The 25,623-nt window shown below is 45.5% G+C and overlaps 1 protein-coding gene across 2 annotated transcripts in view; it reads right to left on the bottom strand.

The window, feature by feature from the left end:
• Positions 1-1,502: 1,502 nt before the first annotated feature.
• The window catches only part of LOC111964570 (citron rho-interacting kinase-like), a 53,354-nt gene continuing 29,233 nt past the window's right edge, over positions 1,503-25,623 (bottom strand). The window contains exons 22-48 of one of the 2 annotated variants that reach the window (XM_023988421.1): positions 24,602-24,776; positions 22,104-22,301; positions 21,924-21,977; positions 21,604-21,801; positions 20,221-20,414; positions 19,811-19,946; positions 19,518-19,622; positions 19,131-19,271; positions 18,753-18,860; positions 18,351-18,549; positions 17,490-17,654; positions 17,370-17,393; positions 13,518-13,655; positions 13,024-13,204; positions 12,712-12,803; positions 12,402-12,506; positions 11,712-11,881; positions 10,544-10,624; positions 10,264-10,399; positions 9,669-9,808; positions 9,240-9,441; positions 8,940-9,068; positions 7,249-7,329; positions 7,031-7,109; positions 6,764-6,934; positions 4,206-4,596; positions 1,503-3,498 (exon numbers count right to left, since the gene is read on the bottom strand). In XM_023988421.1, coding sequence (XP_023844189.1) covers positions 3,475-3,498; positions 4,206-4,596; positions 6,764-6,934; positions 7,031-7,109; positions 7,249-7,329; positions 8,940-9,068; positions 9,240-9,441; positions 9,669-9,808; positions 10,264-10,399; positions 10,544-10,624; positions 11,712-11,881; positions 12,402-12,506; positions 12,712-12,803; positions 13,024-13,204; positions 13,518-13,655; positions 17,370-17,393; positions 17,490-17,654; positions 18,351-18,549; positions 18,753-18,860; positions 19,131-19,271; positions 19,518-19,622; positions 19,811-19,946; positions 20,221-20,414; positions 21,604-21,801; positions 21,924-21,977; positions 22,104-22,301; positions 24,602-24,776 — 3,817 coding nt within the window. In that variant the 3' untranslated portion in view covers positions 1,503-3,474. The remainder of the gene's footprint in view (positions 3,499-4,205; positions 4,597-6,763; positions 6,935-7,030; positions 7,110-7,248; positions 7,330-8,939; positions 9,069-9,239; positions 9,442-9,668; positions 9,809-10,263; positions 10,400-10,543; positions 10,625-11,711; positions 11,882-12,401; positions 12,507-12,711; positions 12,804-13,023; positions 13,205-13,517; positions 13,656-17,369; positions 17,394-17,489; positions 17,655-18,350; positions 18,550-18,752; positions 18,861-19,130; positions 19,272-19,517; positions 19,623-19,810; positions 19,947-20,220; positions 20,415-21,603; positions 21,802-21,923; positions 21,978-22,103; positions 22,302-24,601; positions 24,777-25,623) is intronic. The other variant, XM_023988428.1, reaches the window with a different exon arrangement.

Raw genomic sequence — 25,623 nt, 5'->3', positions numbered from 1 at the left:
CTACCTCTATGCTCTTCCATTTGTTAGATGTGTGTTTATGCCGTCATTACATGTTCATTTGTTTGTCTAAGGCCAATAAAACAATAATTTTAAAGATGAAAAGGCAGTGTGGACATATATTAGCTTATTAAGCCATTATTTATAGCCCTGCCGCTGTCAGGAGTGACTGGCACGCTGGATTAACAGTGGAGCAAGCCCAGTCACATCTCTCACATGCTTCTATACATATCACTCATTTACAGAGCCCACACTTCACTCAAGCGGTCATAGCTAGTTAACTCTCTCTTCACATAAATCTTTCTAACAGTTTTARAGCATGCAACTTTGTATCATAAGCGTGTTTAAAAACAGCAGCCAAGGTAGCTGGAAAATCATGTCAATTTGTATTTTCTGTGAACAAACTCTTTAACGAAAGGAGACCAGGAAAGGAAGCTGTTCAAAATCATTTGCACCCAGTTTCACATTCCAAACTCTGCAGCGCAACATTAGCTGGGTTCCAATACTTAAGTGTGACCCTGTTGAGACGGAGAACAGCGCCTTACAATGTGTCAATTAGAGTTCACAAGTCACCCAGTACCACTCCTGTCAGGTCCTGTCATGCTGGCAAGGGAAAGTGCTAAAGTGCCAATCAGTGAATAGGGTGTTAGGGCCAGGGCAGGGGCAGAATCTCCCAACATTGTCTGGGTGGGGGGCTTGTCTATATAAAGGTCCTGACGTGCTGAAAGCCTTCTTCACCTCGTCATTGTCAATCTTCTCACTTTCAGCCAGGTGTTTAACAACTAGTCAATGTCTAAGTAGCATATGTCACTTCTGCCATAATCTCTGTCCCTTCACAGCATGGAAGGAGTCTCTAGTAACTTGTTAATTTGAGGTCGAAAAGTCAGATAGGTAGCCTGGCGGTTAGAGGTATTGGGCCAGTAAGCAAACGGTTGGTGGGTCGAATGCCTGAGCCGACAAGGCACTTAWCCCTAACTTCTCCTAACTTCTCCTCACCGTTGATAATGGCTGATCACCTGGCTGTGAACTCATTCTCTGAGGGTGTCTCAGAGGGAGTGGAATATGCAAAAAAACACATTTCCAYTTCACACCTGTACAGGTTACTCACATGTACATACAGTGAAACAGGACTGTATAAGCTCCCCCTAATTTAGACAATTACAGCTGTCTACATCTAAATTTTAATGCAACATGTATGAAGATTACATTTCAAATTTGTATGCCACTCACTCACCCACGCCCCTCAGATGAACAATTGTTCCTGGGCAGGCAGGCAGCTGTCTTTCTCCTCAGAGTTATTCCCAGTTTAAGACACAAATAGCCGCTGCTGCTCTGCATGCCAGTGGCTCTAGAATGGGATGGCGTCAGTGAGGCTGGGGCAGCTAGTGAATACCAAATGTGCATTGTTACCCTAACACACTGGACATGAACACACACAAAATCTCTTTCAGAATCGCTCTTTCTCGCACGATTCCACATAGGCCACACAGGATATACGCCAGCAATTAAAGACAGTGGTTATGTTTAATATTGTGTGACAAAACTCTACAGGGAAAGCTAGTACATCTTTTGTTAGCATTTGTAAGACATCAATATCTTCATATCGAGCACAGGGCGACATGTTCCTCGTCTAAACGGAATCCGCAAAATGCACATATCTAAAGTTTAGCTCATATCTGTGCATCACTGGTATTTTGGTCCAGCAAAGTTTCTGAAATCTGAAACAGTAGAAGGCTGGACTTACGTAGCAGATGGTAAATTGATAAGCAAGTCTGAAATTAAAATCGATTTACAACCCTGTTCACTCCCACCCTGATGCTGAGTAAAACAAAAACTGTCTGCTTCTGTGTATAGAGGATGTGAGCAAAAGCTTTCTTATTGCACATGTAAGCCAATCTGTTCCAAAAGCATTTGCTACATGACCTTTCAGTGCTACACTGAATTTGGTTGAATAGAAATAAATAAATAAAAATGACAGATTCTTTTTTTTTTTATATCAAGAATAAGTAAATCAAAAGTAAGTAGATATATTAAAGTATAAAGAGTAGGCTTATGTGACTGAAAATACCATATTTGTTCTTTCTGCACGAGAGGTGTTTAGCAGTAGGAAAATGTCGCTCATAATAGCTCAGGAGGATTTGAAAGAAAATGGAAATTGAAGGCTAACTAAAACATGTAGCTTTCTTTCTTTATCGCCCATGCTCCAGTGTCAAACCGCATGTAGTTCACTGAAATGAAGTTGAAGATCATAGGATATGTATTTTCCATTCTCATTTAAGTACATCCATGCCTTAAGAATCAGTTAATCAAAGAACATGATTTTCTTCACCGATCAATCACAAACAACAATTTGGAGGGTATACACAAGGTAAGGGGAGATTGGGGTAAAAAAAGAAATATTCAAGTAGTGGGTTGTAAGCTTAATGATTTCTCAAGCCGCATGTAAGTTTGCTTTTGCGTGTGGAAGTGCATTACACAAGATGGGACCAGGGCAAAATGCTCACTTGATAAAGGACGTTTTTAAAAGAATAATATTCATTTGACATTCAAGAGGACACACAACAATCACTTTTCTCTTTAACAAAAATAGACGTGGCTTTTCCAGCCTTGAGGTTCCCTTTCAGTATCTATAAAAAGTCAGGCTCAGTCTGAAATGGCATCCTAATCTTTATAAAGTGTACTACTTTTGACAAAAGTAGTGCACTATATATGGAGTAGGGTGCAATTTCGGACTAAACCTAAGTCTGCCTATTTACAGTGTCAAATAGCATCGTGATGATTTATAAAGGCCCGAGAGCCAGCTGGTGCTGGGGATTGTGGGTAGCGCAGTTTTAGTGTGTCAGCTGTAGTCATCTAGCTCAGGGATGGACCAATACTAGAGGGCCGCTGTGGGTGTGTAGACTTTATTCCATATCATCTCTAACACACACACCTAATTACACTTGATGTAAATCAAAGACTAGGATTAGTTGATTATTTGAATGAGTGTTAGTGCTGGGCTGTATCAAAAGACTGCACACACTGCATCCCTAGGAGATGCCCACCACTGATCTAGCTGATATGCACAGGGTGAGAGCAAATCCAGGAGAACATTTAGTTGTGTTTCTAAACTCTGAAGCCTCATCTGTAAGTGCTGTTTCCAGGATTTAATTTTGCAGATATTCCAAGCGTTTTTGTCAGTGTTTGTGACAAATGTTATGTTTTGGTCCTTGCTGACTTTAAATGTTGGATACTTTTTTTTATTTGTTAATGTATATCAACATTATTATTATTTGTATTATTTATTCTAGTAAAAACCCCATACACATGACATTCAGCATCGACAGTAGGTCATCAACGCTTTAGCTGCTTTTCCTATTGGGCTCTCTAGGTGATGCAGTATTCTGACCCCGCTCCTCTTCCCTAACCCTGGTAAGAACTGAGTGATGTGCTGTGCTGGGGATGTCACTCTTCTGATTGATGTAGCGCTGCTGTCACTCAAACAGATGACTGATCCCACACCTGTACAGAAAGATCAGAGACAAATAGAGTCAAGTGATAAGGTTAATGTAAAGGTTAGTGTTAGGACATAGGCAAACCCACTATCCAGTATACACTTCCACACTATTCCCCCAGGGGGCAGCAGCAATCTCATCCAGGCGCTGAGCCTGGTTGATAAGCACATCAGGTGCTGCCAATTGAGGTGATCAGTCAGAGTGCCAGCTTGGAGAGCTGTGAGGCTGCTGGTTGGTTTGGTGGCAATGAGGCCTTTCGTTTGGTTTTGAATCTTGTTTGGGCATGCCTGTTTGCACTTTCCTTTTTCGTCACCATCGAAAACAAATAATAATCCGCTTGGACTGGCCGACCAAGAAGTCGAGAGAGACACATTCAACACCTAGGCGCATACACTGATTTCTCACATAAATGCACACATTCATTCAGGTTACAGCCCGGTTAACTAGGCCTAAGACCCCTAACGAGTGTAACAATATCCATAGGCTAGTTATTGGTTCCGTAACAATATCCCTGGAATAGGAACGTCTTATTGAAAAATACATTTAAGTGAGTCAGCATATCCATAGAAACTATTTTAAAAAGACAGAGCATGGGACCATAGGCCTTTGATCAAAAGTAATGCACCCAATACCACTCAAGTTATGTCCTGTAATGTGGGCAAGGGAAGTACATAGGACTCTGGGAAGTATTCTGTACATAGTCTACTGTCTCACCTTGTTGACAGTGGTGAGGGGCGTGCGACCGGAGCTAGTGTGGAGTCTCTGACGAACTCCAGGCTGCTGCTCCTCGAACCCCCGGCCGGGTGACCTCTCCCTCCTCACGTCCCGGTCCATCAGCTTCCCTGGGGAGCGGTCGAGGCGTAGGTCTCCCCCCATGGCCCTTCCTGGAGACCTGGCCAGACGGGGGTCCATCATCATCCTACCACTGGGAGACTTCTCCCTCTCCACTGAGTGCGGCGGGCGGCCGGGCGACTTATCGCGGCGGAACTCGGTGCGGGCCTCGCGGTAGCGGCGCGGCGTGCCTGGGTCACTGTGCAACGCGGGGCTGGCCGCCAGGCGCTTGGTGATGTGCTCRTTGTAGGAAGGCGGCCCACGCTTGTTGGGGCTGCGGACGGAAAGGGGGTGGAGAGACCCATTGTGGAGATGGAGAGGAACCACATGACAAAGATCACAGGGTCAACATTTTGTTAGACCATCAGAGATGGTGTCAAGAAAGCATTGCATAGTGTACTGCTGGGGTCATGGRAGGGGAACTATCTGTATGAACAAGAACCATGGAAGAGCAACTTATGCATCCAGCTTGCAGAAGTGATTGGTACAAAGTGGTCAATTAAACATACACTGATTATACCAAACATTAGGAACATCTTCCTAATATTGAGTTAAAGCCCTTTGCTCTCAGAACAACCTTAATTTATTGGGGAATGGACTACAGTGTCGAAAGCGGTTCACAGGGATGCCTTTCCATGTTGACTCCAATGCAACCCACGGTTGTGTCAAGTTGGCTGGATGTCCGTTGGGTGGTGGACCATTCTTGATACGCACGGGAAACTGTTGAGCGTGAAAAACCCCAGCAGCATTGCAGTTCTTGACACAAACCAGTGCACCTGGCACCTACTACCATACCCCGGTTCAAAGGCACTTAAATATTTTGTCTTGCCCATTCACCCTCTGAATGGCACACACACACCCAATCCATGTCTCAATTGTCTCAAGGCTTAAAAAGCTTTAACTTATCTACTCCCCTTCATCTACACTGATTGAAGTGGATTTAACAAGTGACATCAATAAGGGATCGTAGCTTTCACCTGGATTCACCCAGTCAGTCTGTCATGGAAAAAGCAGCTGTTCAGTGTAAATGCATATTAAGCTTATGTCAATCAAAACTATGGCTAGTGTAATACCCTCAATAGCTCTGTAATATTAAATAATGACTGCAGCGAGCAACGGCTTTGGATGTGGAGAAAGCAATTCTCATTGAAATCCCCGGCGATAATGCAGACAGGTAATTTGTTAGCCACACTCTGTCACAGTAGGAGACTAGAATGAGCAAGTGCAACGGAGAAAAATGAGACATGGCTGACTGCACATTTGGTTCCACCAATGGATAGCGAGCTAAAGAGATTGCGTCATATCGTCACCATGTTAGCTCCAGAAGTCACATCTCCAATTCTATAGTCCACAGAGGATTATGGATTCAGTGATATGAAAATTGTAGCTGGTCTTTTTCCATCCGTGACCTGCACAGAGGTGGCACACCTACACTTTATTTAGCATACTAATCAACACTCATTTTTCAGCCCTAAATTGCACAGAGAGAGTACAACACTTTTCCATGTATGGATAACGGCTGAATGAGGGTTGACAAATTACATTTGGGATGGCTTTTTTGAATTCGGTCTTTGTACTGTATTTTTGATGAAGATGAGGAAAAATAGCAATGAACCCTCTCTACTGTTCTTTAAACATAAAGCACTATATGGTACGGTGGTCAAATCAGCTAACTCTAAACACACAGTCACTGCAATATTATGTACATTAATGCAGGTGCTTGATTGGTTGATATAGGAAGTCTCAGAAAATACAAGAAGTGTCCATACTTTATTTTAGATATTTTATTATAACATCACACAGGGGCCATTTTGAATAAAAATTGCCTTACTTAGGCTTTGTTACAAATAAAAAATGAAATCTTCCTCCTGCAAAGAACAGAGGCTAGTATTAATCCAGGTCTCAGATGGAACACCATCACCAGATAGTTCACCAGTTATGTACGCTAACCTATGCCAGCTGTTTGCCAAACTATATCAACTGTATGACAACCTGTCAACTGTATGCCAACCTATGCCACCTGTATGTCAACTGTACGCCAACCTATGCCACCTGTACGCCAACCTATGCCACCTGTACGCCAACTTATGCCACCTGTACGCCAACCTATGCCACCTGTACGCCAACCTATGCCACCTGTACGCCAACCTATGCCACCTGTATGCCACCTGCATGCCAACCTACTGTATGTCATTTGTATGCCAACCCATGCAGCAAGTGTGCCACCTGTGAGAAGCTCCACACCATCAACGTGCACTTCAGTGATTCCTGGTGGAATTTAAACAATGGGTGAAATTAGAGAGAAGGGAAGTCACACTGTAACCATGACCCGGCCCAATCCTGCCTCCACTAACCAGCTCAGCCAACAGAAGGTGCAGTGACAGAATGAAGAATCCCCATTGTTGCTCCAAATCCCGGAAGAAAGAGCCATATTAACATACCTGCGTCCAGAGCCATTCCTCTGCAGCTCCCCSTCCTGTCCCAGGTTGCCCTTACAGCAGATGACCCGGAGCTTGTTCTGGTAGGACGATGCCAGGTAAATGGCTCCGGAGGAGATGGCTGGGCCCAGGTAGCGCGGGTTGGGGATGTCCAGGTGAGCGTACGAGTGGGCCCTGACCAAGACACAATACCCCCCATTGATTTCTTACAATGTTATGTTAACTAGCTCAGGGTTGCAGTTAAGTAAAGGATCAGTGAGGTGATCTTACCCTAGAGCAGAGTGGCCCTGGACCTCGATCACATCCAACGAGTTGAAGTAGGTCACAAACAGGTAGGGTTCTCTGTAGGCTGATATGAGGAGAGGAGCACTGTGTTACAAGCCCCTATAATGTCTTATTATAACACTTTTCTAGATGGCAATTCWTCAATGCTTTTGTTTGGATCACTCCGAGATGATAGTTTCAGATGTAAAATGATTTTGACTTACCAAACGAGAGAGGCAGACGGCTCCATTTGATGTCCTCACTTCGACTCCTGCGGCCGTATGCGTCCACAAACACCCCGAACTCTGCATAAGGAATCATCACAATAGAAATAAGTGATACTGCTGGTGTGCATTGCAAACTATGTGGAAATGAATATAACGGACATTTTTAGCAGTCATCAGAGCATGGCTACACTACTCAGTCATTACATAATCATAAAGACAGCACAGGCACTCTCCCTCTCTCACACACGCCATCTCTCATGCACACGCATTTAAACGGTAAAAAACGGCTTCTGGCCGAAAAAGAAAAAAGAAAAGCCGATAAAAAAAGAAATAAATGCTTTTTAGCCTATTCATTGATGAATATACATTTGACCGGACATGTGTATCGGCCTATAAGTTCATTTGCATAATTTAGTGGAATTAAATGAGCGCGTAGTCATTATTTATATTATTACACGCACGCAGCCTACAGATACAGAGCCTAGCTTGAGCGGATAATCTGTCAGCGGATGAGCTGCTGCTACAGCTCCTCAAACAGCTAGTTAAATTTGTTTCGGGAGTGAAACGCGCTTTCATAATGTAAGAACAATCATTGCGCAACAATTCTAAAGGCAATCGCGTGTTCAAAACAGTTTTGATGGCCATGATTAAAAACAGTTTTGATGGCCATGATTAAAAACAGTTTTGATGGCCATGATTAAAAACAGTTTTGATGGCCATGATTAAAAACAGCTACTCTTTTATTTCTCAACTGGTAATTGAAGCGCGCTTCCTTTCGCCATTGAAGTGCATTGGAAACAGTAAGCAGGCTTCCGCGCAACACTTTGCAATGAGCTGGAGGCAGTATGCACTTGAAAACATACTTCATTGGTTGAAAATTGAATTTTTTACTTCATATTATGAGGCATGTTTTACCTTGCTTCAAAGTAGCCTAGCCAAAATCCGACCATAAAACTTGGAGGAAATTATTTTATTGAGACTTCCATATTCWATTGAAACCAGTAACAAATTTCTCTCATGTTGTATTGCTTTTCAAATCAACTTACTTTCATTGTCCAGTAGCCAAAGGCACAATCCTAGTCATATTAGCAACCGATACTAGTGTTTGCATCTTTAGATCTCCTCCCTTTCTAAATTGCTAACGGATATTTTCATTTCTATCACATTTCTACCACTCACATGTGCAGTGCGTTTTTGTCAGTGTTTTCCCGCTAATTGCATTATAGAACAAACAGTCGCACATAGTCTACTGCCTTGTGTGCATTGCTACGCTTATAATGTGAAAAAATAATAGTTCATCAACATTTCAAGCTAAACATTCTGATCGGTTGGATCAGCCTCATTGGTTTTTAATATTTGTTTTATATAGCCTAGGCCAACTGCTGTTCGTTACTCGTCTTGTTGTCTGAGGAACAGTAAACGTGGACAGTTATTCTAACATCTTCAAAGTGCGCATCAGAATTAGGTAGGAAGGACACACGCCGTTGCATCCTCGAGTTGCATGTTCTGTTAAGATGAACTACCATAATCTAAATGTGATTTCTGTCATTCTGAGCACCTAATCAGGTTATGCAGCCAATGCATATGGGTCCGGTGAATTTCTCAAATATCCGGCACCACATTCTCCTAACGGAAAGACAAAGACGCACGCCCACGGCCTATAGAAGTGTGTATGAAACATGTCTGACCGTGGAAGCAGAGCAGGTACTCGTCTTTCTGCGGTGCCTGGGTGACCTGGATGATGGAGATGGGGAAACTGTGGGAGGAGGCCGCAAAGATGGCCGAGGCCAACGTCACATCGTTCTTATCCAGGAACTCTGCAAGAGAGAGGTCCCCACACCAATCAATCAACCAATTACACAAAAAATAAYCAGGTAATCTCTCCCTGTTTCAGTCTGTTTGGTGCCTAATGAACAACACCCTAGTTATCCCGAGATAACAGTGTACCTTGAACATGTTGTATCCTGTGTGATGAGTTGCTGACCTACCTTCCAGCACGTACTGCTTCATCTCCATCTCGTAGAACTTGTTGGTGCCGATGATGATGCTGTAGCCTGTGAAATGGATACAGCTGCAGGGCTCTGACGTCTCAATCTCTTTCCTGATGCAGAACTTATTGAGGCTGTCGTTGTAGCGCAGGATGGTGATCTTGTTGGGCATGGCGGCACAGATACACGTGCCATTCTCAATCTGCACAAGGGCCAATAACAACACAGTCGGGACAACTATCACTCCAGAAATACTGCGTAATCAGTCGTGTCCACAGTTTCAAGGAAGGCACAGACAACATGAAAAGGTGCTTGAATAATTTGCTATGATTGAAACAAAGTTTTACCCCAGAAAACAWTGTTTCGTCCTATTTCGATAAGGTGAAAAATCCATGAAGAAAAGTTAAGAATCGCAAATCGGTGGCTCACCTTGCCAGAGGAGAAGAGGTGGCATCCCTTGACGGTCTCAAAGATGTATGGGCTGAGATCTGGCTGGGCCGGGAGATGGGACTGAGACAGAGACTGCTTCACCTTCTTGATCTCCACCAGACACAGRGCCCGCTCCTCTCCTGGACGGGACATGGTACAGATATCAGCAACAAACACATACAGTACCAACTGCATCCTACATCCAATATAACACATTTGTGATCAGTTTCATCAGTTATTGCACTACACTAACACGATTCAGAATCGCAGTACTGCTAAACTGCAAGTACTGTAGCGGAGATGATTCAGTGAACTACACTCACATGCTGAGTAACTTGCCTGTTTATTTAAGCTTTATTTAAGCAGGCGATCCAGCTAAGGACACATTCTGAGACCTGAAGACAGATTTTAACTCCCAGAGCCCATGCTTTCTATCAGGCTTTAGCTTGGGGAGCTAACACAAATCTGCAAGCCAGGTTTGATACTCGCATATACCTGATATTGGAAATGGGGTCTATTTTTTCAAGACCATGTTTCCAGTAGCTCACGAAGCTAAAGCCTATAATAGTAGGCAGAGTTTGTCCACAATACTGACCAGTAATTATGAGCAGCTTGTCGTGCTCCTTGATAATCTGGATCTGGAAGACGGAGGCCAGGCCGGGGATGTGAGTCAGGCTGTTCTTAATGACGTTCAGGGCATACAGACCCTCCTCAGAGCCAACCAACACTATCTATGGCGGGGGAGAGAGAAAGCCAATGTGAAACTTCAGGTAAGATTTAAATCAATTCCCAATCGCTTACCCAGATCCCTGGGTAAGTTTCCTGGTTCTGTATGCATAGTGAAGCACAATCCTGCATAAAACTCGCACACGTACCTGGTCGGTGAGGGGCAGGGTACAGTTAATGTCCAGTCGGTCGTCTCCTTCCAGCTTCAGCAGAGAGTTACCCAACAGTTTCTGTCATCAGAGGGAGAGGAACACAGGCCAGGTCAGGAATCGTGACGTGTAAACCTAACCTAGCATTTTACCAAGACAAAGCCCCCAGTATCTACTAATGTCAATGCAGGAAGTTGTGAGGGTCATATAGCCTACAGTATACAGTGGATGTGACAGAGGCAAGTGGTTTGCAGGGGTGAAGCAGGTGACAACATGGGGATGGATATGGGCAATTGGGGGTGGGTTTGCAATAACTATAACGATTTTACTTATGTAGCACGTTCCAATTTCCATACAACATTTCACGCAAGAAAAGAAAAACAGGAAGATATCAAAATGTACAAAATCACAATGGTACACCAGACAAACCAATTGATCGACCAATCAATCTATCAATTGTATCGCAGGGCTGCATGGGCGGGTGTGGCGTATATGACTCTGGGCGTGCATGCATGACGCCGGCGGACAAAGCTGCACAGCAGTGTCGTCTCACATACATGCACTGCATGGGTGCTGCATTGTGTGGGTATGTGGCTGCTCTTCAGAGTCGAGAGAGCGTGTGCTTGCACTGTATGTGTGACTGACATGTTGAATGTGTAGTGTGTGTGCATGGGTATGTATACAGTAAGTGTGTTTACTGCATGCTCTGTCAATCAAAGCATACGCTTGGGCCCAAGCATAAGGCAGAGGCTCGTGCAGCTCTTTACCTGGACCAGCGGGGAGAGGTTCTTCTGTCTTTTAGGAACAGCTGTCTACAGTGTGGTCAACAACACCCCAGTGTATTTTACACATACAGCGTGTGTAAAATATGTATTCACGCATAAAATCATTGACAACATCCACAAACACAGACGGTAGAGGAACAACATGCAGACAAAGAGAGAGGGAAAGGAAGGGGAGAGAAAGAGATACTATTGAGTGGGAGTACACCCTATTCTCTCGGCAAACACCAAGAAAGTCTTGCTCTCTCATGTTTGAGTGTGGGTTCCATCTGTAAACTAGTAGGAGAACTCCGGCGCAGACCTCGAAAGTAACAACACTTCAAATATCAACCCGACTAGAGATTGAAGACGGCTTTCGAGATATGCACACAAGCACGTCCACTCACCGCGTCAGCCTCCACCTTGTCCTTGGAGCCCCTGCTGCCGGCTACGACTGACTCCAGGACAGCCACCCAGCGCTGCTTGTCTGGGAAGCTGGGAGCCATGAAGTACAGGGACTGGCCGGGCCAACAGGTGGTGTGTGGGTGAGACTCCAGCTTCAGGATGTACGGGGTGTCTGCACACAGACAGAAACACAGACAGAAGCAAGATACGAGAGTGAAGGGACAGAGACTACAGATCACATTCAAATACAAAACAGCGACAGGCTCAGCAGTTTAGCTACCTTACGACTGTGCAATTACTCCTGCAAAGAGTCATCAAATAGGATGAGTTTAGGTAGTTTTGCACAAGTTAGGATGTAGGGAGAGGTCAGGTGTTCATTAACTTAGTGTGTTCCAGATGGAGTTTTCTGGGAAACAGAAGTTCTACTCTGATCTCCAAGTGCATTAGGCAGGTGGATCCCAGTGCTCGACTTGGGCAGGAGCTCACCGGAGCTGAGTACCGGCACCTCAAAATGTTCTACTGCTTGAGCTCCTGTTCCTCTTATAGAATATTAGCTCACAAGTATTGTGGCSCTCCTGCACCTAAATATAAACAGTACCGGCACAAAAGGAGTACCAGCACTTATTTCTGTCCAAGACAAACACCGGTGGACTCTAATCTACATGTGTACAGTATCTATAAGTGCATTGTACCCGATTTGGCCGTGTTGATGAGCTCCGAGGCTCCCACTGCTCCGTGGATGGTCACCTCTCCATCAGGAAGACACAGCTCAAACTCCTCCTCTGGCTTCAGAGAGTCTGGAAACACAACAGAAGTACATTTACTAGGGCCACTGTAGCAAAACGTTATGCAACGCTACAAGTCCAGCTACAAGTCCAGGTAGAACCCTCTCTGTTTCAGACTGTTGCCTAATGAATACGATCCAGGAGGCCACGGGTCATGAAAACACTGCCAAAACAGTCTGGTGAAAGAAAAAAGGCGAGTTAAGTCAAGGAGCAGTACCTTCTCTGGGTTCAGCGTCGAAGATGGACACCTTGGTCCCGTCCAGCACCACGTACTTCCTCTCCCAGCCCTGCTGGCCACGCTTGGAGTTCCTGCAGAGACACACACCTTACAATTCAGAGGTGTTACATTTCCCCTGTCAAGGGCCCTACCCAGAGCTCGTGCCCAAGACAGATGAAAAGGAGGAGGAAGACGTTTCATTTTCAAACCACTTTCCAACAAATTCTCAAAGTGCTCTACATAAAGCAAGGTACGGTAGGTAAAAAAACAGAAGAATGTCCATAATAAAGACGCTACTGTGAGAACACAGACCTGGGTTGTTTCATCCATCCCTCCAGGCGAACGTGGCCAGTGGCCTCTTTGAGCTGCAGGGCAGGGGAGCTGGCCTTCTCCCGACACAACGCCTCTGAGAAGTGGGTGGCGTACTCCGCCGGCAGGCCGCACGTGGCAGGGAGGCAGGGCGAGCACTTGGGGTGGCAGAGGGTGTTGCACTCTACAGAAGACCAGGAAGAGAGAGAAGGAAATACATGTATTGTGGAGGAGTGATTGTCTTCAGTTATGTTGGCTGAAAACAAGTACTCTATTGCATTGCATCTTCATACCTGTACACGAGTGTCGGGAATAATAATTTWAAAAAAAGAAGGGAAGTTTGGTTTCTTTCAACCAAAGGGAAGTTTGGTTGAAAGAAATAGTTGAAACACGGTTAATGAACATAATGCAGTGGTCTGGGACATTGCTCATGAGCGCAACAGCAGTGCTATGGTGGCAGAGAAAGAAAGGCAGTAAAGCCCATTAGGACTACTAACCTAGGCAGGTGGCGGCCTGGCGTCCAAAGTGCACGGTGTCCAGGCAAACAGAACACTTGGTGGCCCTCATGTTGAGTCCCACGGTGAAGCGATGGGGGATGTTGTGGTGCATCCTCTCCTTCACGCGACGCCCGTACTCTACAACAACAGAGTGACAATGAGTGAAAACTAGAATGAGTGAGTTTTGCAGCATGCACATAGTTTGCGTATTGTTTGTGTCACTTAAAAGCTCCAGACAAGAGAAAGCAAAAATGTTTTGACAGCAAGACAAAGAGAGTACTATATGAGGCATAGCAATTCATTTTCTGCACGTGCATATTTTTCGGTTCTAGTGACATAACCATGGTTATGAGTCGATTCATGCAAATGACAATGGGTTTATGTACCTTTAACTATCGTATTTGTAAAAGAGATGGTTTCAGATCTACTTCGCTTTGCAGAAAGAAAGGCTGGTCAAAGGACACACTTTATTTTCCAGTCAAAAGTGCTGCTGGGGCTCTAGTCCAGGAGGGGGTGGGTCTTAACAACTGTAAACCAGAAGTCCTGAACTGAACCGCAACCCCGTCTTTGCTTTTTGAGGGTGTTCGGCACAGATTTCAATATAACTTAATGGCGGTTACATTTGCCAAGAACCAACCCCACATTGTTTACCAACTGGCATGGAGCCTTTCCTGAGAGCCTTCTGAAGCACTCTCTATTTTTGCCTCCATATTGTTGCCTACTAAATACTAATACTTTAGACACTTGTTCCTTCAGTCAATAACCCTYCCAGCATCACATGCATCTCAGATGCAGACTAGCGTTGTAAATGTGCCCCATGAACCAGTTGAAGGGAGGGGGTTGATCCCGCTCGCCGTAGCCAATGTGAGTAAGACCTTTAAACAGATCAACATTCACAAGGCCGCAGTGCAAGACGGATTACCAAGACGCCATAGATCCACAGATGACGCAATCTCTAATKCACTTTCCCACCTGGACAAAAGGAACACGTACTGTACGTGAAAATGCTGTTCGTTGACTACAGCTCAGCGTTCAACACTCAACGCTCATCACTAAAATAAGGACCCTGGGATTAAACACCTCCCTCTGCAATTGGATACTGGACTTTGAAGGGCTGCCCCAAGGTGGTGAGGGTAAGCAACAACACATCCGCCACGCTGACCCTCAACACGGGGGCCCTCGGGGGTGCGTGCTTAGCCCTCTCCTGTACTTCACGTTCACCCACAACTACATTGCCGCACACTGGTACCTAACAACGGTGGCAGGCCTGATCACCGACGATGAGACAGCCTACAGGGAGGAGGTTAGAGACCTAGCAATGTGGTGCCAGGACAAAAACCTTGCCCTCAACATCAGAAAGAAAAAAAGAAGCAGATGGTGGACTACCGGAAACGGAGGGCGAACACGCCCCCATTCACATCGACGGGGCTGGAGTGGAGACAGCTTCAAGTTCCTCGGAGTCCACATCACTAAGGACTCATGGTAAACACACCAACACAGTCGTGAAGAGGGCACGACAAAGCCTCTTCCACCTCAAGAGGCTTAAAAGATGGGCCCTTAGATCGTCAAAAAGTTCTACAGCTGCACCACTGAGAGCATCTTGACTGGCTGCTGCTCAGCATCCGACCGCAAGGCGCTACAGAAGGTAGCGGGCTGAGCTACCTGGGCTGAGCTTCCTGGCATCCATGACCTCTATACCATGCGGTGTCAGAGGAAGGGCCTAAAAATTGTCAAAGACTGCTGCCACCCAAGTTGAAGTCCGTTCTCTCTGCTATCTCACAGCAAGCGGTACCGGAGTACCAAGTCTGGGAGTAAAAAGGCTCCTGAACCGCTTCTACCCCAAAGCCTGTTGAACAGTTAATTAGACAGCTACCCAGACGTTCTGCTTTTTACATGTACATAGTTCTTCAATCAATCAATCACCAAACCAACATGTACATTTGAAGTCGGAAGTTTACATACACCTTAGCCAAATACATTTAAACTCAGTTTTTCACAATTCCTGACATTTAATCCTAGTAAAAATTGTCTTAGGTCAGTTAGGATCACCACTTCATGTTAAGAATGTGAAATGTCAGAATAATCGTAGAGAATGATTTATTTCAGCTTTTATTTCCTTCATCACATTCCCAGTGGGTCAGAAGTTTACATGCTACCAAATACTAATTGAGTCTATTGCGTTTAAATTATTTAACATGTTTAACACAAATGTGTCGGATAGCCTTCCACAACCTTCCCACTAAGTTGGGTGAATTTTGGCCCATTCCTCCTTACAGAGCTGGTGTAACTGAGTCAGGTTTGTAGGCCTCCTTGCTCGCACACRCTTTTTYAGTTCTGCCCACACATTTTCTATTGGATTGAGGTCAGGGCTTTGTGATGGCCACTCCAATACCTTGACTTTGTTGTCCTTAAGCCATTTTGACACAACTTTGGAAGTATGCTTGGGGTCATTGTCCATTTGGAAGACCCATATGAGACCAGGCTTTAACTTCCTTACTGATGTCTTGAGATGTTGCTTCAATATATCCACGTCATGTTCCTCCTCATGATGCCATCAATTTTGTGCAGTGCACCAGCCCCTACTGCAGCAAAGCACCCCCACATCATGATGCTGCCATCCCCGTGCTTCACGGTTCTTCAGCTTGCAAGCCTCCCCCCTTTTCCTCCAAACATAACGATGGTCATTATGGCCAAACAGTTGTATTTTAGTTTCATCAGACCAGAGGACATTTCTCCAAAAATTACGATCTTTGTCCCCATGTGCAGTTGCAAACCGTAGTCTGGCTTTTCTATGGCGGTTTTAGAGGAGTGGCTTCTTCCTTGCTGAGCGGCCTTTCAGGTTATGTCAATATAGGACTCGTTTTACTGTGGATATAGATACTTTTGTACCTGTTTCCTCCAGCATCTTTACAAGGTCCTTTGCTGTTGTTCTGGGATTGATTTGCACTTTTTGCACCAAAGTACGTTCATCTCTAGGAGAGAGAAAGCGTCTCCTTCCTGAGCGGTATGACGGCTGCGTGGTCCCATGGTGTTTATACTTGAGTACTATTGTTTGTACAGATGAACGTGGTACCTTCAGGCATTTGGATATTGCTCCCAAGGATGAACCAGACTCTTGGCTGATTTCTTTTGATCTTCCCATGATGTCAAGCAAAGAGGCACTGATTTTGAAGGTAGGCCTTGAAATACATCCACAGGTACACCTCCAATTGACTCAAATGATGTCAATTAGCCTATCAGAAGCTTCTAAAGCCATGACATCATTTTCTGGAATTTCCAAGCTGTTTAAAGGCACAGTCAACTTAGTGTATGTAAACTTCTGACCCACTGGAATTGTGATACAGTGAATTTAAAGTGAAATAATCTGTCTGTAAACAATTGTTGGAAAAATTACTTGTGTCATGCACAAAGTATATGTCCTTACTGACTTGCCAAAACTATAGTTTGTTAACAAGAAATGTGTAGAGTGGTTGAAAAACAAGTTTTAATGACTCCAACCTAAGTGTATGTAAACTTCTGACTTCAACTGTACATAGAGTATTACCTCAATCAACAACCACAACTACCTCGTACACCAGTASACTCGGTACTGGTACGCCTTGTGTATAGGCTATATATAGCCTCGTTAATTTAATTTTTATTGTGTTACTATTTTATTGTTATCTATTTGTAAATGTTCTTGCTTTTTAACTGCATTGCTGGGAAAGGGCCCGTAAGGAAGTATTTCAGTTTAAATACTTGTTGTATTTGGCGCATGTGACAACTAACATTTTACTTGATGAATACAACAAGCACAATGAGATGGAAGATGCTTACCTCTTCACAACAGTTTCAAACTGGGAATACACTTACTTTCAAAAGTTACCCTTCGCTTCTCTGTGAGCAGAATGAGAGAGAAAGAAAATGAAGAGTTCTAAAAGTGGCGAGAGAGAGAGAGAGACACAGACCGAGAGCAGGGGCTGTGGGACTTACCTTCGGGCGTGGAGCTCTCCTTGCATCGCGCAGAGCTAGAGGGTGCCAGGAGGCTGCTGGGGTTGGGCTGGCGCTCGGGGGACTTGACGATGGCCGACATGAGGATCTGCTGGCGGGCGGAGGCTGGCGTGGCCGGGGCGTGCTCTGAGGCTTTAAAATGGGCCGCTGGGAGGGAGGAAACGTTAAGCTTTAGGCTACACCTGGCACACTTCGACACACCAGAAACATTGCTTCCTGTACATCGTCTCCATCATTAATATACAATCACCCTGTTGAAATACTTCTAAAAATGTGTCCTCACTTCCCTGAAGAAGACAGGGTGAATAAAGTCAGCATTCCACTGGACTGCTCTCCCTAATATGTCAGATCAGTGAGAAGGATTTGAACCAGACACTATGACAATCATCAGGGCATGGATTCACAAACAACTCACAGGAGTGCTGACCTAGGATCAGTTTGGCCTTTTCGATAATAATTCATATTATAAACTGGGTGGTTCGAGCCCTGAATGCTGATTGGCTGACAGCCGTGGTATATCAGACTGTATACCACAGGTATGACAAAACATGTATTTTTACTGCTCTAACTACATTGGTAACCAGTTTATAATAGGAATAAGGAACCCTGGGGGTTTGTGGTGTACGGCCAATATACCACGGCTAAGGGCTATATCCAGGCACTGCGCGTTGCGTCGCGCATAAGAACAGCCCTTAGCCGTGGTATATTGACCATATACCACACCTCCCCATCCCTTATTGCATGAACAGGGAGGACCTGATCCCAGATAAGCACTCCTGCTTTCAGAGGCTTTATGAATATGGGCTTATGTCCTGTAATAAGATTGTTGGCGACACCACCCACCTTCTTCTCTTAGTGATCTCAGCTCTATCCTCATCTTCTGCAGGGCGTCCTCCAGGTCTGAGCAGCGTGTCCTTTCCTTCTCCAGGGCCACCTTCATGTCACTGTACTGCATGGGCAGTGCTGGCTGGGCCTGTGCCCCGGAACCCCCAGCCCCGTTCCCATTGGGCGCCAGCTCATCACGCCGCCGCCCGAAGATACCCTGGCAGGAGAGAGAGGGAGCTCGAGTTCGAGGGACCTGGAGTTTCAGAAGGAGCCCCGGACTTGTGTGGCATTCATTTCACATGCAGTAACATTAAGACGTATTGTGTGTGTGTTTGAGCCTGTGTGTCCCCGTCGAAGAACAACAACCATCTGCTCCCTACGCAGACTGCGCCATTCGCCGTCATCGCGGAGTTCTCTCACCTTCTTTTTCTTGGTGGGCTGATCCATTTTGGCCTGGAGGAAGTCAATCAGCTTGGTCTGCTGAGAAATGGTGCCCTCCATCTTGACTTTCTCATGAGAATAAACAGCCTGTGGCGGGAGAAAGAATCAATGTCAATATAAATGCATCAGGCTACCAGCGAACGTCTCACATGGAATTAGCTGTAAGAGCTGAGCCATTCCAGCAACTACGGCGGACGTTTCAAAAAACGAAAATAAGCGTTTCTTATTGGACAAGACCACATAGTACCTTCCTTTTCCAGTCTGTTTGGTGCCGAATGAATACGACCCAGGCCAGCTGACAACAGCTGGGCTCAGCAGTGTTCAAAACGGTCTGAGTGGGACTGAGTGTAATGTTACCTGGATGTTCTCCAGCTGGTACTCCAGGTCGGTCCTCTCAGTCTTCAGCAGGTCAGTCTGGTCCAGAGCCTCCTGCAGGCCTTGTGTCAGACGAAAGATGTGGCTCTTCTGTAGGTCCATTTGCTGCTGTAGCTTGCCTTGCTGTGGTGGGGAGGTCACCACACAAACACACATCATTCCAAGACAATCTAAAATAATATTTTCTGTAACTTTTTGTGTAAATTGGACTAGCGTCCTGACCAGGGGTGTACTTGTACATTAAGCTGCCTCACACTACAAACAGGAGACAGGCTCCTGCCCTATGGGCCGTCCTGGCTCGGACAAGGCTTACTTACTTTGGGTAAATGAAATCCAATATTGTGTGAATGTTTGCGGAGTGCTCTCTACCTCGTCCATCAGCCTCTGCTTCAGCTCCCTCTCCGTCTCCAGTTTTTGCTGCAGGGTGCGGGCGTTCATCTCCAGCATGGCGTGCTTCTTCTCCAGGTCATTCAGCTGACAACACACACAACCACAAGTTCAAAGGTTGTGTAGGAAAATATAATATATGCCATTTGGCAGACACTTTTATCCAAAGCGATTCGGTACAGTGAGTACATATTGTTTTTCTACATATGTGACCCCAGCGAGAATCAAACCCATGGACCTGCCGTCGCTAGTGTCACGCTATAGACGAGACTCACCGTATCAGAGAGACTCTCGGCCTTCAGTCTCTGTTCTTTCAGGGCTTGCTGTAGAGCCACGATCTCCGCCGTGTGCTCCCTGACCGCTAGCTCCACTGCCTGGCGGGACTCGGTACTGCGCTGGTCCGCACGCAACCTACACACACATGGAAACTTAACACTCCCTGTGTGCGCACAGCTGTGTGTGGGTAGCAGTAGGTTTGTAGTGTGTGTGTGATGCAGGTTTTGTGTGTGCAGGCATTTGCATATGTAAATGTGACATGAGCACCTTTGTATGTACTGTATTGTGTGTGTGTTTATGTATGAAGCGTGTAAGACACGTGTGTGCATATATGAGGCCTGTGCGCACGCATGTATGACGCTTGCTTGACGTGTGTATGATAATCTGGCGTGCGTGTGGGTGTGTCTACCTATTCTGCTTCTCGTTGTCCATCAGGCGCTGCATGTCTCGGGTCCTCCTCTCGGCCTGGTTCTTCTCGTCCTCCAGGGCTCCCCTCCAGGCCTCCCACTGTCTCTCCTTCTCCAGCAGCTCATCATTCAGACTCTCCAGCTCCACAACCTGCTCCTCCAGCATGCTGCACGTCGTCTTCAGAGTCTCAATGTTCTACAGGCACACCAGTCACTTGTTTGATTTTGCCTTTATGTAACCAGGTAAGTCACTGAGAAGTAGAGAACTCATTCTCGTTTGCAATAACGAACTGATACACTAGTCACTTCCTATGCCGAATCTGTGTATATACACTACCGTTCAAATGTTTGGGGTCACTTAGAAATGTCCTTGTTTTTGAAGAAAAGCTCATTTTCTGTCCATTAAAATAACATAAAATTGATCAGAAATACAGTGTAGACATTGTTAATGTTGTAAATGACTATTGAAGCTGGAAACGGCTGATTTTTWATGGAATATCTACATAGGYGCAGAGGCCCATTATCAGCAACCATCACTCCTGTGTGCCAACGGCATGTTGTGTTAGCTAATCCAAGTTTATAATTTTATATCTAATTGATGGCCAGAAACAAAGAACTTTCTTCTGAAACTCGTCAGTCTATTGTTGTTCTGAGAAATGAAGGCTATTCCATGTGAGAAATTGCCAAGAAACTGAAGATCTCGTACAACGCTGTGTACAACTCCCTTCACAGAAAGGCACAAACTGGCTCTAACCAGAATAGAAAGAGGAGTGGGAGGCTCCGGTGCACAACTGAGGAAGAGGACAAGTACATTAGAGTGTCTAGTTTGAGAAACAGATGCCTCACAAGTCCTCAACTGGCAGCTTCATTAAATAGTACCCGCAAAACACCAGTCTCAACRTCAACAGTGAAGAGGTGACTCCGCGATGCTGGCCTTCTAGGCAGTTCCTCTGTCCAGTGTCCGTGTTCTTTTGCCCATCTTAATCTTTTCTTTTTATTGGCCAGTCTGAGATATGGCTTTTTCTTTGCAACCCTGCCTAGAAGGCCAGCATCCCGGAGTCACCTCTTCACATAAACTTGGATTAGCTAAAACAACGTGCCATTGGCACACAGGAGTGATGGGTGCTGATAATGGGCCTCTGTACGCCTATGTAAATATTCCATTATAAATCAGCCGTTTCCAGCTACAATAGTCATTTACAACATTAACAATCTCTACACTGTATTTCTGATCAATTTGATGTTATTTTAATGGACAGAAAATGTGCCTTTCTTTCAAAAACAAGGACATTTCTAAGTGACCAAGCAGTCATGGAGCGTATCACAAACATTTAACAAACATTCTGGAAGGTAGAGGAAACAAATGATGAGCAGACGTCCGTCACCTGTTTCTGGTTGTTGAGGTGCATCTCACGGTCGGCCACCTCGCGGCGGAGGCGGTCCACGTCCTGTCCCAGCTGCAGGCGGTCGTCCGTCTCGTCCGTGACCTCGTCCAGCTGCTTGGACAGGTAGAAGTTCTGTCTGTTCAGCTCGGCGTTCTCCTGGCTCAGCTGGGTCAGCTGCTCCTCCAGATCTGTGATCACCTGGTGGTGGTGGGGGTGAGGAACAAAAGCAACGACTGAAAGGAATTCAATCATTGCGAGAACGTACATTCTAATCTATACTGACATTTACTGAAATTGGAATTCCGACAAATTTTACTTACTGAGCAACTGTCTCTCAGGGCGTCAAACTTGCGTTGGATTTCATCTCTGTGGGCCTGAAAAAAATAAAACAAAAGTCTTGACCTCTGGTGTGATTTACATGACAGGTTGTGTGTGTGTGTGTGTGTTCAGCTGTGCAGGTTGACTTGTCTCGTTGAACTGCCAACGTCCTTTCCTCTCACCCTGAGGGCAGTGATCTCCTCCTCGGCCTCGGCGGTGGTGTCCTCCAGCTCTGTCTTGGCCTGCTGCAGCTGGTTCTCCAGGGCGTGGCGTGCCGCCTGCAGCCCGCTAATCTGGGACTCCCGCTCCTGCAGCGACAACGTCAACTCCGTCACCTGGCGCTTGATCTCCAGCTTCTGCTCTTCGTGCTCCAGGCCCATCTAGAACACCAAAGGTTGAAGGGTCATGGCATTGCTTTGGATTTGATCGGATAATACAAGGGTGTGGGTAAATTTACTGCACYTTGTTTCATGAATTGTTTCTTTAGAACAGTAAAGTTGCTTGAGGTGAAATACTGTACCTTCAGAAAGTATTCAGACTCATTGACTTTTTCCACATTTTGTTAAGTTTATTCTTAAGTTTACAGCCTTATTCTAAAATGGATAAAAAAATATAAAAATCCTCAGYAATCTACACACAATACCCCATAATGACAAAGCAAAAACAGGTTTAGACATATTTGCTGATTTATAAAAAATTAAAAACAGAAATACCTTATATACATAGGTATTCAGCCCTTTTGCTATGAGACTCGAAATTGAGCTCAGGTGCGCAACCTGTTTCCATTGATCATCATTGAGATGTTTCTACAACTTGATTGGAGTCCACCTTTGGTAAATTCAATTGATTGGACATGATTTGGAAAGACACACACCTGTCTATATAAAAAGGTCCCACAGTTGACAGTGGATGTCAGAGCAAAAACCAAGCCATGAGGTTGAAGGAATTGTCCGTAGAGCTCCGAGACAGGATTGTGTCGAGGCACAGATCTCGGGAAGGATACCAAAAACTTTCTGCAGCATTGAAGGTCCCCAAGAACACAGTGGCCTCCATCATTCTTAAATGGAAGAAGTTTGGAACCACCAAGACTCTTCCTAGAGCTGGCCGCCCGGCCAAACTGAGCAATCGGGGGAGAAGGGCCTTGGTCAGGGTCAGAGTTGACCAAGAACCTGATGGTCACTCTGACAGAGCTCAAGAGTGCTTCTGTGGAGATGAGAGAACCTTCCAGAAGGACAACCATCTCTGCAGCACTCCACCAATCAGCCCTTTATGGTAGAGTGGCCAGAAGGAAGCCACTCCTCAGTAAAAGGCACATGCCAGCACGCTTGGAGTTTGCAAAAAGGCACCTAAAGGACTCTCAGACCATGAGAAACAAGATTCTCTGGTCTGATGAAACCAAGATTGAACTGTTTGTCCTGAATGCCAAGTGTCACGTCTAGAGGAAACCTGGCACCATCCCAAGCATGGTGGTGGCAGCATCATGCTGTGGGGATGTTTTTCAGCGGCAGGGACTGGGAGACTAGTCAGAAAACCTTGATGAAAACCTGCTCCAGAGCACTCCGGACCTCAGACTGGGGCGAAGGTTCACCTTCCAACAGGACAAATCTTTGAATGTCCTTGAGTGGCTCAGCCAGAGCCCGGGCTTGAACCTGATTTAACATCTCTGGAGAGACAGAGCTTAAGAGGATCTGCAGATGTGCCAACCTTGTAGTGTCATACCCAAGAACGCTCGAGGCTGTAATTGCTGCCAAAGGTGCTTAACAAAGTACTGAGTAAAGGGTCTGAATACTTATGTAAATGTCTTATTTCAGCGTTTCATTTTTAATAAGTTAGCAGARATGTCTAAAAACCTGTTTTATGCGCAGTGGTCTAAAGCACTGCATTGCAGTGCTAGCTGTGACACTAGAGAACCTGGTTAGAGTCCAGGCTCTGTCGCAGCCGGCAGTGACCGGGAGACCCATGGGGCGGCTGGGATGTTCCCGTCCCATCGCGCACTAGCGACTCCTGCGGCAGGCCGGGCGCAATGCACGCTGACATGGTCGCCAGGTGTACGGTGCTTCCTCCGACACATTGGTGCGGCTGGCTTCCGGGTTAAGCGGGCATTGTGTCAAGAAGCAGTGCGGCTTGACTGGGTTGTGTTTCGGAGGACGCACGTCTCTCGACCTTCGCCTCTCCCGAGTCCGTAGGGAGTTGCAGCGATGGAACAGGACTGTAACTACCAATTGGATACACGAAATTGGGGAGAAAAATGGGCAAAATAATATAAATAAATAAATGGGGTGGTGTGTGCAGATTGATGAGGAAAAAAATACTACTTAATGAATTTTAGAATGAGGCTGTAACGTAACAAAATGTGGAAAAGGGTTTGAATATTTTCCGAAGGCACTGTATTACTTGAAACTGAAGTTGCATGCAAGTAGCCTTGTGTAAATGCCAGCCAAAGTCAACACTTTTTGGGCTGGTTTCCCAGACACTGATTAAGCTTTGCCCTAGACAACAAAAGCAATTTCAAAAGCACAAATATGCTTCATAGTCTCAGCTTAATCAGTGTCTGGGAAGCCAGCCCATAGTCTTACTGTGTACAATACAGGGGGCCCTTCTCTTCCCTGGCTTCTCCCCTATTTATCCAAATTCCCCTCTGGGGATCAATACATTTTATTCAATTCAGTTCAACTCTGACCTCTCGGAGTCTGGTCTCCAGCTCCAGCAGACGGCTCCTCTTGCTTTGCTCCTGCTGACTCATCTTCTCAAGGTGCTCCTCCAGCTTGGCGTTCTGGGCCTCCAGCTTCCCCGCCTGGGACTCTAGGTAGAACTTCTGCTGCCTCAGCTCCGAGATCATCTCCTCCTGGGCTTTCCTGCCACAACCACAGTCAGACAGAGAGAGGGAGACCATTGAGGTTTCAACCAAAAAATGCATTCTTTGGGTAACAACAGTAAACTTGTCTGGTTATGTATGCAACTTTGGTTCTCTGAAGGGATGGGGTGGGAATGATATGATTGAAAGAGAACTGAGGGGGATGGAGTTTAGTTGGGTGTGGAGTCTTTTTTAATTTGGTTTTCTGGTGCTGTAATGGCGATGGCTGGTGTCAGTTCCGTCTCCTGTCTGTTTTGTTGACTTTATGCATATAATATATGTAAAAATGCATGTGCAGTGCATAGAAGTGGTAGTACCAACTAATGAACAACATAAAAGGTGCCAACCAAAGGACCGTTTAGCATTTTGTCTGATCCCCAGGTATCCATGCAGGATGCAATTGCCACTAGCAGAGAGAGCCTAGCTAGCTACTCTGTCGAGAGGGAGTTTTTGCTCTGGGTATTAGATGCTACTGTTAGTACTGACTTGTTTTTGCTCTGGTTATAGATGCTACTGTTAGTACTGACATGTTTTTGTTCTGGTATAGATGCTACTGTTAGTACTGACATGTTTTGCTCTGGGTATAGATGCTACTGTTAGTACTGACATGTTTTTGTTCTGGTTATAGATGCTACTGTTAGTACTGACATGTTTTTTTGCTCTGGGTATAGATGCTACTGTTAGTACTGACATGTTTTGCTCTGGGTGATGTACTGTTAGTACTGACATGTTTTTGTTCTGGTATAGATGCTACTGTTAGTACTGACTGTTTTTGCTCTGGGTATAGATGCTACTGTTAGTACTGACATGTTTTTGTTCTGGTATAGATGCTACTGTTAATCTCTCTT

Source organism: Salvelinus sp. IW2-2015, linkage group LG1 (assembly GCF_002910315.2).
Source record: "Salvelinus sp. IW2-2015 linkage group LG1, ASM291031v2, whole genome shotgun sequence".
NCBI classification, from domain to species: domain Eukaryota; kingdom Metazoa; phylum Chordata; class Actinopteri; order Salmoniformes; family Salmonidae; genus Salvelinus; species Salvelinus sp. IW2-2015.
The sequence above is the reverse complement of the archived record's forward strand: the minus strand, read 5'-3'. Positions and strand labels throughout refer to the sequence as shown.